Source organism: Oryzias melastigma, linkage group LG5 (genome assembly GCF_002922805.2).
Source record: "Oryzias melastigma strain HK-1 linkage group LG5, ASM292280v2, whole genome shotgun sequence".
Classification (NCBI taxonomy): Eukaryota; Metazoa; Chordata; class Actinopteri; order Beloniformes; family Adrianichthyidae; genus Oryzias; species Oryzias melastigma.
Genome location: NC_050516.1, coordinates 11,060,898 through 11,073,856, shown reverse-complemented (window position 1 = coordinate 11,073,856; position 12,959 = coordinate 11,060,898). Strand labels below are relative to the sequence as shown.

Genomic DNA, 12,959 nt, shown 5'->3' with positions numbered 1-12,959 from the left:
AGAGGGAGTGGAGATGAGTGGCACATGTGCTGTGACCCACTGTAAATGACTGCTAATGTTTTAACTGGGAGAATTAGGCTTTCATCACGCAGACGAATGCAAATAGCACTGCAGCAACACCGGAGTCTCCCGCCTGTGTGTGTGCGTGCGCACGTGTGTGTGTTTGTAGTGTTCGGGTGGCGGGCGGAGATTGGGGTCAGACTCATTTACAAAACTTAGCATCACGGCTCGGGGGGTTGAGGGGATGTGTGTGGGGGGGTAGAGGGTTCCTCCGCTGATTATGGTTTGTGTAATTATGTGTGTTTGTGTGTGTGTGTGTGTGTAATTACGGCAAAGAGTGATGCATGCCTGGCCTGTCCCTCCCTCTCAGCTTAGAACAGCGTGTCAGAGAGAATATGCAGGATTTAATTATAGACGAATTAAAATTGGTAATGAAATTGGGCATGAACAAACTACAAATAGCAGATGAAAAGGGAGGCCTGTCCCTGGGGGGCTGAGGCGAAGATAGCGGTGTGCCTGCCTGCCTGCCTGCTTGCTTGCTTGTCTGAGTGCCTATGGATGTGTGTGTTTCCATATGTGTGCTGATGATGACTGATTAGAAACATTCTCAGATAAAATAACCCCTCCAGAGAGCGGCGTCATTGCATTAGCAGCATGCAGCGAGCTGTGGCTAAAAAGTAAAGTTTGGCCCTTATCCTCAGGTCTCATCCCTGAGAAACACACAAGGATTTAAAGCAAACGTCAAAATCTCCTTCCTATGTGTTCCAGAACGCCGTACGTCACAACCTGAGTCTGCACAAGTGCTTTGTTCGTGTTGAGAACGTGAAGGGCGCCGTGTGGACTGTGGACGAAGTCGAATACCAAAAGAGGAGACCACCAAAGATGACCGGGTAAGTGTGCGCTCGCTTTTATGTGCAGCTGAAGCTGACTAAAGGGTGCGCTTATAGATGTTGGCAATTTGATTGCCTGAATGGAACCAGGATCCCAAATTATGCAAAGCGAGCGGGCGCCACTGGCTGTACAGTACGAGCCGCGCGTCTGTTTGTCGACACTATTAGTAAGCAGCTGTGTGAGATGCAAGACAGGAGGAAGTCCTCAGAGTGTGTAAACAGATGTTCATCGTGAGCAGCAGGGATAATTGTGTGCACACCTGCACGCCAGATATCAGAGACTTTCTATGCTTGCACAGCCGTTTGCAGCAAAATATTTGTGAGAATTGAATCTGATTAAGGTGACATTTGATCACATGGGGACACAATCTGTAACCCTCACTTCTCCCTGTCTCTGTCCTTAATGTGTAGAAGTCCCACTCTGGTGAAAAACATGATTTCAGGCCTGGGCTTTGGATCACTGAATGCCAGCTACCAGGTAACACACACACACACACACCCAGACCAGTCATAATGAGGGACACTAATATCAATTCCCTCTTATAATTAGCTGATTCCCTAACGACGTTCACACTGCCGCCCTCCTCCTCCCCACACACCTCACTTCCTCACACAAGCACCGTCTCGTCACACACATGCACCGAATGCACCGGGGCGCCAAGTAGTTGTCAATTATTTTACCGCATAAAATTATCACCTGCCCCAGAAAATCCACCTCCTAGCCGATGAAAATTCCTCCTGCGCCCTTTCAGTGTAAGACGAGTCTCAGCTGCTGTCCAGCTCGTGTCTTCCACGAGTTTGAAGTTCAAAACCCCGACAGAAGCAGCTTTTGTCGGGCTCTGATGTTTTCCCTCTTCAGATGCAGATGCTCAGTTTTCCACCATATTCCTGCGGAGACTTGTGTGTGATCTCACACACTTTTGACAGGGACTTGAACGCACACAGACACCTCTTGAGGTGGAAAGGATTGTATGTAAGTGCCCCCTAGTGGTTCCTCCAGAATGGAAGATGACACAGAAGCGCTTTCATGGAGGAGCTCTCATCAGTGCAATAAAGAGAAACATCTCCATCTTTCAGAGGGATTTTTATGTTTTCATTGAGTTTCCGAATGAAATCGGTTCAGGCATGAGTCTAAAACTACATTTTGAAGGCATAAAATGTCATTTTCCATAAAAGTTTTTGAAACAAGTTTTATATGTTGATATTTTGACTATAAAGACTTGCATGTATGTGTTTAGGCGGCTCTGGCAGAAAGCAGTTTGTCCTTGCTGAACAGCCCTCCCCTGGTGACCCCCCCATCTGCAGCCAGCCTCAACATGCTTCACGTGGGCCACGATGATGTCAGCTCCACTGTGGAGCAGGTCAACAGCAACGGCAGCTGCAGCCCGACGCTCAGCCCTCAGCAGTACAGGTGCGCAAGGACACACGCACCCGGACTCAGAGCGTTTTGCATCAGAACTGGATTTCATTTCCTTACTTATGCAAGTTTTTCTGTTCAATCAAATTCTGATTTTTTTTAAACTTTTAATTTTCTTTCTGAATAAAAAAATAATTTTTTTATGCTGGTAAACAGATTTAGATAGAGTAGCTATGAAAGTTAATGATTTTTTTTAAACCTTTTAATTTTCTTTCTGAATTTTTTTTTAACCCCCTATGTGTTTTGCTCAGTGTTTTGGATTTTTTACATTTCGACAGCCCAGAAATTTCATGTAAAATAACCTCGCCTTTTCTGTCTTACTTGAACAACTAGACAGTCTAATCCTGCGTTCACATTGAACATGATTCACCGCGTGGCGAATTTGCTGCTCGCCGCCTGTCCAAGAATGTATTTCTGAGCTTGACCAGTGGGAGGATCTACAACCAGATGTTTTTAGCCTAATGACTACTTGGAGCGTATTTGTGTATATCTCACTTAGAATGTATGGAAGACACGGATGATGTTGAGAGATCACGTTTAAGAGTTCTACAAAAACCTCGGTATTGGCGTCTACATGTCGGGGATTTATGAGGTTATTCAAACATTTTCCCGGTACCTGGGGCTGTCTGTATTTTAGCCACTTCCACAGTGTTTCTGTGTCTCTGTGACTGAGTTTGAAGGGCTGTCCCACATTAACCCAAAAGGGAAAAAAATAATGGACCTTTTTAATTATTATCTTGATGAAAATATGAAAAATATCACAAAGTTCAGGAGGCCCCCCCATAGCATAACTATCTGACAGCAAGTGGAGCGAGTGACTTCGGCTGAACTTCAGGAGACTGGCTGCAGATCTGTCCAGAGTGTATCACCCAACAGTACTGGGACAAGCTCTGGCACCCCGCTGCCCCATTGAGTTAAGGAAATAGATGATAGTTCAGGAAAAAAATGTTTGCATTGGATTAGTAGTCTACCCGCTGATCGACTCATTGAAAACACCAAAGCTGAGTCCCTCATTGGTAGATGCGACGCTGTGGCCAGTCAAACTTCAATTATTAAATTTTGAATTCGTGTCTCGCTGCTTAAATCCCATCGCTGCCAGACCGCCGCGCCGTAGGACTTCAGGTCGTCTCAGCTATCGTCTGTCCCATTGACCTAAGTGAAACTGGCCTCTTCTGCAGCTCGAATCGCATTCGGTGTGAACGTAGCATTAGAGCACATCGATATCCAGTCAATTAAATCATGACACCGATGTTACATCAGTGTTTGCTAGTCGGTGTGGAGTTCCAGAAGAGGTTCTGGACCGCAAACAGAACCAATCAGCTGCTCTGCATGAGCAAACCACGTGTCTGAGCAGAGCAGCCAGGCTCATGAGTTTGTGTTTGTGAACCGGGTAAGGGTGCTTTGGTACGGCGTGAGCTTCGGACCGCAGTCCAGAAAGACTTGGAATAACCGTGTCTTCCGGGAGAACTGTGTTTCGGAACAATGTGAGCTAGTTGTTCTAGTAAGACAGAAAACGCAAGTTTTCTCCATCTTTTTTTTTTTTTCAATCACATTTCTGGGCCATCGAAATGTCAGGTCACAAAATTAAAACCACTGAAATATTTAAGATAGAATGGAAAATTTTGGGGCATAACATTTTGCTGTTTGAAAATCAAGGATTAAAAAAATCAGAACAAAAATTATTGGGGTTAAAAAAATATTTAACTTTGTTTCTTTATTTTTTCCTTTCATGAGGCATCTGGGTTATCAGAAACAAATCATATACAGAAAACAACACAGTCCTATAATTTAAAGAATAAAAGGGAGCTGACCGAAGAAAAATGTTCTTATTTTATGTCTGCCCCTGTTAAATTAAAATACTTGTATATTTATACAACTATTTATACAACTATACATAGTTTAAATGGACCTTATAATAAAATAAACAAAAAGAAAATCCATTACTTCCATAGCTACTTTATTTAAAAAAATATATTTTAAAAAAGCACAAATGCTATCACTTAGTTAGTAAAAATCTGTTTAGCGGCAGAAAATTTTTTTATTTAGTTTTCCTTTGAGGAAACCTTGGTGCTTTTTCTTAAACTCATTTTATTTATTTTTTTCTAATAATTTTTACATCTTTGTCTATGTTTATATGTCCAGTCTTTCTTCTGTTACTATATGTGTACATTTGTTTATATGAATTTATCTGCAGCTATGTGTACATATTTTTATAAGAGTTTTTATTACTGGTGTTTTATGCTTTTCCTTATTATTATTCCACTTCTACAACAGAGTTTCTCTTTAAGTTAATCTTAAATCTTGAATTTCTAAAATCCTTAATAACCATCGATCTATTCTTTATTTCTTTATTTTTGGCTGACTTAAAAAGCCAGGAAACATGTCTCCTCATCATCTCACCTCCTCCTCTCTGCTCTCCTCAACAGCCACCCGGTGCATGTGAAGGAGGAGCCCACTGAGGTGGAGGAGGACAGTCGACCTGTGTCCTTGCTGGCCGGCGTCACGCACAGCCTGCCGTTGCCGAGCGACGAGCGTGACCTAGAGGAGGATCTCCCCACTGAAGAGCTGGAGTAGGACAGATCCGGGACAGACCGGAGGGACGGATCTTGTCCACCTCCGACCCTCTCACCTGTGTGAAGACGGAAAGTTAACAACAGTACGACTTAAGAGAGAGAAGAAGAAAAAAAAAAGCGAATGTTTTATTTGTTTTCAAGAAAATTCAAGCAACCAGGAGTGGCACCGAGAAACTCTAAACAGGGTTAGATGATTTTTGTTACTTTTAGATGCAAAGACGAGACTGTGGAGAACTGCTTTACCTCCATGTGATGCTTTCACAACACTTGGCTCAGAGGTGTAACACCACTTGAGGCGTACGCACTCACACAACATGTGTGCGCACAAAATACACTTGTGAAACCACGTTTCATCCCCCTCCCTAGAAAAAAAAACAACCCAACCTTTACATAAAGACCCCAAGCGGCATGGACACGCTCTCCTCTTCATCCAGCTGGCATAACCCTCCTCTCTGGGATCTTTGGCTGCCTGGCTTGTCACTTTATCCCAGTTGAGAAGATGCACACAGGATCATGTGTATATAGATCCCTCGGAGAGGACCCCTCCCCTCGTTTCCCTCTTTGTACCTGTCACTTGCTTTTTCGAATCCTTTGATTCGATTCCAATGAAACTTCAAGATGAAGACGAAGGAAGAGCGCTTCAAAGATTACCTCTGACACCCGTGCAGAGCAGGCTTCTGCCTACACCTGTTTGTGGGCGCTCCGCGCGGCCGAGCTGGCAGAGGCGGGGCTCTCGCCCTGGTCCCGCCCACCTCCAAACTCCTGACACTTCTCGAGGGACACCTTCTCAAATCCTTTTGTTAGGTAGGAAGAGAGAAACGGGATATTCTCCTGCCCGGCTTACAGTTTCCCATCCCGTCATCCCCCCCCGACCCCCCCAAGAAGACTGCATGAATCGGACAATTTGGTGCTGTCCTTCTCTCTGCCATGCCCAGATGGAGGGATGAGCATGGGGCACCTGGGAGAAGAAGAAATGAGAGGACACAGAAGGGAGGGAGGAAGCATCTACAGAAACATTGTGACAAAAAAAAGAAAACTGTTGATTATTGAATATTACATGAAAAAATGTGTGGTAGCTTTTTGTCCTTTTTTTTATTTGATGTTATTATCATCGTTCATTTTTTGAGGATGAATATTTGCAAGGTGGAGATCTATTTCTTTTTTTTTATTATTATCTTTTCTAAGGAGACTGCTTTTGTTTTTTTGTATTGTAATTTTTTCTCTGGTTGTTCACACCATTCCAAATAAGTGTTGGCCAAAAAAAAACAGAAAACTATCAAGAAAAAAAAGTGCAGTATTGTCCCGACCAACCCGACATCTACTCCCTTCCCCTCAGTCCCAAGTGTAGCAGGTAAGCAAATTGGAAAGAGCACTTAAAGTAAACATTACCCAGATAGATTATTTAATAGATGACTTTTTGTTTCTTTAACTTCTACTCTCACGTGTTTTAGTTGTGTATTTAGTTGAGAAATATCTGTAATGCTTTAAAAAATATATATAAATATATAATAACTGCAGTCAGAGAATACCTCATCCCACAAAGGTTCTGCCCAGAACTGTGTCCAAAATTCATAAAGAAGTAAGGGGGAATTCTTACAGTGGGAGACCAAATGTGGCGACTCTGCTCAGCTTCTATCAAAGGTTAAAAAAGGTTAGAAGCGATCTGCAATTCACTGTGTGAATTTGTGTTAAAGGAAGTGAGATTTGTTTCTTTGTTTTCCGTGAGCATCAGAACATTACTTTCCTCTACAGTGCCATACCAAATTTAGCTTTTATTTTATTCTATAACCTGCTTATTCCCATTTTATTTTTGTTACAGGTAACCAAAGAAATGTGTAGAAAAACCAAAAAAAAACAGTAGGTTATTATTTTCCTTTGTGTTTCTTTCTCTCTTTTTTATATTTTTAAAGAACTGGCCAAAAGACAACTAACCAGAAGTTTTATTTGTTCTCTGTTTTATTTTTTAGTGTGTTCATATAAACATTGTGTTGAAATTTCTTACAGTGCTGACCATTCCAAAAACCAAAGTGTTTGAAGCAAACTGAGATCTGGAGAGGGTTAGACGCGACTCAAGTTAAATTTAGCATCAACAAATCTGCACAGTTCCTCTGGAAAGAAAGGAAAGATTAAAATAAATAAATAAAAGCACTTAAAGGCGTGTCCCCGTACCTGCTATTAAACCGACCCCAATTTATTTCAAACAATATTTACTGCTTCTAATAAACCAATCTGCTGTCTGGAGATGCCAACAAAGCAAAACAAATGTGTCTTTCCTCTAAGGCTTGGCATTACAAGGTACTTTTTTTCAGCTGGTTTTGCATGTTCAAAATGCTTTGAAGAAAGGCTCTCCGAAAATGTGTGCTGTCCACAAAAAAAGAAAGGGTACTGCATGGAGCCTCAGAAAGTCAAACTTGGTTTTTCAAACACAACCGAGAGAGAAAACCTGATGGAAATAACCGAGACATTATAGAATTTAAGGTTGAGTTCATGTGTTTTTTTGAAAAACTAGATCAAGCACTTCAAGATGTTCTTTCCTATTTAATAAAAGAACATTTACCAATGGCTTTGTGTTGAAACAGGAAGTCTACGACTTGTCTACCTGATTAGAAAAGTGCAAAAGTGGAAGACAGACAGGACAGCTTGAAATGAGATGAAAACCAAAAATAACACTACCTCCTCTTCGACGCTGTTGGACAAATAATAAATGAGGGACTCAGCTCTTTTAAAAATCTTATTTCTCCAATTCTTCAATGATAAAAATGTAACCATTTTTAAATCATATACTGTGTCTCACAAAGACAAAAAAGTAAAAGTTATTTGTTGGTTCCGATTCTCTTGACATCTGCTTTAGCTCAAAAAGATATTCACTTTCCATGTAACTAATAACGACTACCTCTCCGTAAAACACCTCTAAAACGGTCTCGGCTTCTCAAAATCTGCTTGGCGACATATTCCCTCGAAGGCGAACCCGCTTTCTGACCACCTGACGAATGCTCTGTGATCTTGAACTCTTGAGATCTGTTGTGTTTGTAGTGACGGATTTAACGTTTCACTGCTGCAACGTTGCCTCTCACACACACACAGGTAGAACAAAAGCAGGGCTATGGATTAGACCCTCAACACAGCTGCATCCTCATCTCTGAAACCCAAAACTTTAGAGAAAGCTCTTCACCACGATCCAAACCAAGAGGAACTGCTGCATCCAGAACAGATATGATCTCTGACTTGTGCTTTAAGGTACACCTGTAAACAAAGCTGTTTTATAAAAATGTAGATTGTTCACAGGTCACCGTTAACAAATCCATTCTGCAGCTGGGCATAACATCATGTATTGCTGTATATTATAGCTTGGCTTCTCTCCAGGGCTTTATTTCACATTTTCTCCTTTGATTTGTATTTTTTGGGATTCTTCTCTCTGCACCTGTCAAGCTATTGTAAAGCTTTCAACTTCCTGTACTGTCCTGCTAATGCTGATCTGTATTTATCATATTAAGTTCTGCCAGTATCTTGGTTCAAATAGTTTGTTTTCTTTCTTTTTTTTTTGCTCGTTGACTTGTTTGTTTCCATTTTTCAGTTCTTCATAAAACGTCTGGGACGCTCAAATTTTTTAAGTGTATTATCAAAAAAGAGAAAAAAAATAAAAAGAATTAAAGTTAGATCAGTGGTTTAGGTAACACATGTTTGTATATTTATCTTAGCTAGGTCTATTTTGATACTTTTTGTCTCTGTACTGCATTTATGCATTTTTAAGGAAAGAAAAAACAACAAATGGAAACAACCTAAAAAGATTCTACATTATGTATTGATACCTCAGAAGGACTTTTTTCTCAGACAGGACCAAAACCTCTGAAAAGAAAAAGATAAAAGAGGAAAAAAAAATAAAAATATGTAGCCCCTCTCTTGCTTTAAAAACATGGAGCTCTAGAAAAGTGTTGCTGTTGGTCTTTTCAGGTGCCAGTATGTGTCCCTGCTCCCTGTGACCCCTGACCCCCCCCTCCCCTGTGCTGATCTTCGACCCGCAGAGCTGTCAATCATCTGCAGGTGCCACGGGTTTGTCACTGAGTCAGTCACCCGACTGGCTGTGACGAGCCTCAAACCTCATGCCCTGTCTCCCAGAGGAAGCTTAAAGACTGATGCTGCGGCCCTTTTGATACTCCTCTTTGTAATCTCAGTGCCAAAATGTGGAGTAGCTCTCAGAGACGCAGCTCATCCTCTGACTACCAAAGGCATCGAGAGCCAACAATGCTTAGTCCAAACCCCTGAACTGTAACCAAACTGTAACCAAACCAATGCCACAACCTTAACCAACCAAAAACCAAGCTACTTCCAAAACTCTCCATCAACTTTACTGATAGTCATTATCCCTCATGCATCCACACGGTGGTGTTTTTGGAGCAGCCAGAACTGCTCCGGCTGGTGACTGACTCAAAGGACGGCAGGAAATCAAATCCTGACGTTTGATTGGACAGTTCTGAGGTGTCATGTGATGGGAAGGGGACTCTCAAAACAGAGTATTTTGCCTGATGGTATTACAAAAAAAACCTGAATTCGATGGAACTACCACTTCAGCTCTCCTCTGGTTAAACCTTAGGAATGTGTGTACATTTTTCAGCAGTGACTTTGTGTTTTATTTCTTTAGTTCAATTACCTCTTTATCCCTTTGTTTGTATGATTTTTTTCCTTTATTTTGAAAGTGTGACCCGAGGAAGAGGCGGGAATAGGGATTGGGTCGAGGCTTTAGACAGAAAAAGAAGCCCAGCCCTCTTGGCCCTTCACCCCCGGGGTAGCCATGTAATGCCAGTCACTGCCCTTTCTTTCATGCTGTATAAAATCACACACACACATATATCTGTGTATTTGTAACCTGATTCTTCTTGTGTCTGTCCATGCAGACAATAAAAAACTGTACAGTAGGTCTAGTTGCATGTAATCTGTACTAATTATTGACAATGGCATTATAAAATGCAATAAAATACTTATTACACTGTCCAATGATGTGTCCGTCTTTCCTCTTTTGTTTATCACGGATTGAATTAACCACTTTTTTGAGTAAATTTCCACTTAACTTTCAATGTTTTATCTTTAAATCTGCAATAGGAAGTTGCTGCCTAAGCGTTTTTAAATTAATACCTTCTGACTTCCTGTTTCTACAGGAAAAAAACAACTTCCTGTTTTGACAGGAAGTTGAGAATTAAATCACTGCCTCTCATTAAAACTGAGTTTATTTTCAATTCGTACATATTAAAACATATACATACATATATTCTGCTACCAATGTTGATTTATATGTGACGTTTATCATCTAAATATCAATTTAAAACTCCTTAATTTGATGATAGAAATATAACTACAATTGATCTTGAGTCAATTTTATAAAATCGACTCCATGTAAAGTGGCTTAAACCCACATGGGGTTAGAGGGTAACATCTGCTGCTCTTTTGTGAGGGCCTGTGGAGGAATGGGCCTACAAGCGTCCCACGGAGCAGCATTTTGTTGTGATACAGAGAGTGACCACCAGGAGGAGTAAACAAACCAGACAACTCAGGCTGCATCTCACAAACAAACCAAGCCACCAAACATTGAGAGGTTTCCACTGACGTGATAAGACCAACAGGGTGGGCCAAAGAGCTCAGAACAAACACACAGAGAAGCAGTTTGAAACAAACAGGGGGTGGATGGGTGCTTAGTCTAGGAATTGAACTAAATCTTTGGAGAAAATTCTCTTATTTTTCTCATGTTTAACAGTTTCCCTCGGCTGAGTTACCTGTGCTAGTTTCCTTCACAGGTGTGCTTTGTGCTCCACAGCTCCTCTTCAAACTTCAGCTCTGCACCATGGATGTGTTGCCACAGGGTGAAAAATAGAAAGTGTCTGAAAGTATTTTTTTTTATTATTTTTAAGGGAAAAGTTCAAACCTTTTTTTAATCTTGAGCTTCCAGTGAACTTCTCTGTTAGTCCACTGGGAGGAAATTCACTCTTGATGCTGGAATTCCTGAGACATTTGGCTATGGGAGAGCCCAGATTCCCTAAATTAATCCTGGCATGTAGATATTTCAAATACTAAGCATAAACTAAGAAAGAGATGCAACACACTAAGGAATTATTCTTGGAGCAGATAAGCAGTGAGGCACAAACCTGAGAGTAAACGTGTCTCTTTATATTCATTTATTCATATTCATGGACAGGTGTGTACATACAAATGTAGATTTTCATTTCTCTGTAGGTATAAGTGAATCTATCCCTGTATCCGACCACATATATGGACTTGCAGCGCTACGTAAACATGCATGTTTGCACAAAAGTTGAAGCAGCGGAGAGCAGTGAGGTCCAGGCAGACCGTATGAGTCAGGATCTACTGACAGCTCTCCTCACCTCTATCTTCCTCCGTCTTCCTCGTTTCCTTCATATTCTCATCTGTTGCTTAAACTGTGGGCCAACCTACAAACAGTGCATCGATTCAGAGAAAACCAACATATTGTATATCAGTTGTGTGATGCATCAACATTGATTTTTTTTTAATTCACTTTCCTTAAAATGAGTCAGCAATTTTCCTATTTTTCTTTCTGCTTGTATATGCTTTATCTTTCATTTTGGATTTAATACACATTTTCCCCTCAGTGTTTCCAATTCTAAAATATTACTGCAAAAAATATGACAAAAAAATACCTAAAATTGAATAAAAATCAAGACATAAAAATCACATTTTGGAAGTTCTATCAGTGTCCATTAGTACACATGGTACACATTTATACACATTTGTTTAGAAATACATTAATAATCTACATATTTTTGAAGACAGATAGTCAAATCAATCTGATACAGTTCACATTCTGCAAAATGTATTAGTGAAATTATAATGAGGTTGCTAAAACCATACAGTGTTACATTAATTCTCAAACAGAGAAGCTCCAACAATTGTTCTGCTTCTGCTGGAGGGTGTTACAGTTTGGCCATTAGATGGGGATCGCACTGTAGCATTACACTTTATTCAAAAAGAAGAAGAAAGAATGAGCAAAAACGGTATTTGAGACCACAAATGGTTAATTTAAAAATATTTCCTTAAAAGTGTTTGGAAAATTCATGCCTGTGAGTTTATAAAGATGTTCATTTAGTCAGCAATGTATGTTTAGGTCGACCACGTATTACCATTAGCCACAAATCACATTAAACATTAGCATCAGGTTAGCGGATTTTAGCAATATGGGCTCAATCTCTACTTTTATGAATTAATCTATTAAGCTTAATTGGTTCAGATAGATTTTTATCAACCAAGCCCAAGATTTTTCTAATTTACATCAGATATTTATATTATAAAAGGAATCACAGGACAAAGCTTAAAATTTAAAAAAAGGATAATGGGCAGTCCATTATAAGGTCTCTGGTCATTAAGCTTCAGAAGGAGTCCTCTTGAGTATGGCTGACTCGTGGGACCCTTGAGGCAGGTAACAGACACAGACAATCTCAACAGCATCCAGTAAATTTAGACTCAAAAACTCAGGTCACGATTGCATTGTGTGAATTCTGGCAAATCTTCAAACTTCAAACTTAATTCTGGGGGGGGGCACCACAGTACCGAGGTCCACAGCCAAGATGAGCCAGAGGCGTGGTCCACAGCCAAGAACAGGATCAACAGGCGGATCACAGGATCCGCCTGGAATCCGAAAGAGGAACAACATGTGAATCGCACTGCACCAAACAGACGCTTGGTGAACTAAATAAAATAAATAATAAATTATAGAGGAGAGGTGAAGTCAATGAGTATAGAGAACAGAACCCCAGAGCTGATGTGGATAGTAACCATGATAGAAAATCTACAATTTTTAGTGTTTCAAAATAAATCTAGACTAAATCTAGACCCGCGAGAGCTACAGCAGAGGGAATGGACCGGTTTATCAAACCAACTTCCCTCTGCTGAGTTCCATGGAGAAATATGTGTAATGAAAATTATAATTATTCTCCAAACTTCATTACAGTAAATAAGAGAGCAATAAATTAAATATTCGCTGATTAATAGCTAGCCTGGCAATAGGCCTGTCCAAAGAGGAATGTTTTAAGCCTCTAACATCCAACTCTCTCCCTT

The 12,959-nt window shown here is 40.6% G+C and overlaps 1 protein-coding gene across 3 annotated transcripts in view; it reads left to right on the top strand.

Annotated features, from left to right (window-relative positions):
* The window catches only part of foxp4 (forkhead box P4), a 98,002-nt gene extending 88,133 nt beyond the window's left edge, over positions 1-9,869 (top strand). For all 3 annotated transcript variants that reach the window (XM_036211849.1, XM_024269869.2, XM_036211848.1), the window contains exons 15-18: positions 769-890; positions 1,302-1,368; positions 2,129-2,301; positions 4,734-9,869. In XM_036211849.1, coding sequence (XP_036067742.1) covers positions 769-890; positions 1,302-1,368; positions 2,129-2,301; positions 4,734-4,881 — 510 coding nt within the window. In that variant the 3' untranslated portion in view covers positions 4,882-9,869. The remainder of the gene's footprint in view (positions 1-768; positions 891-1,301; positions 1,369-2,128; positions 2,302-4,733) is intronic.
* The last annotated feature ends 3,090 nt before the right edge of the window (positions 9,870-12,959 follow it).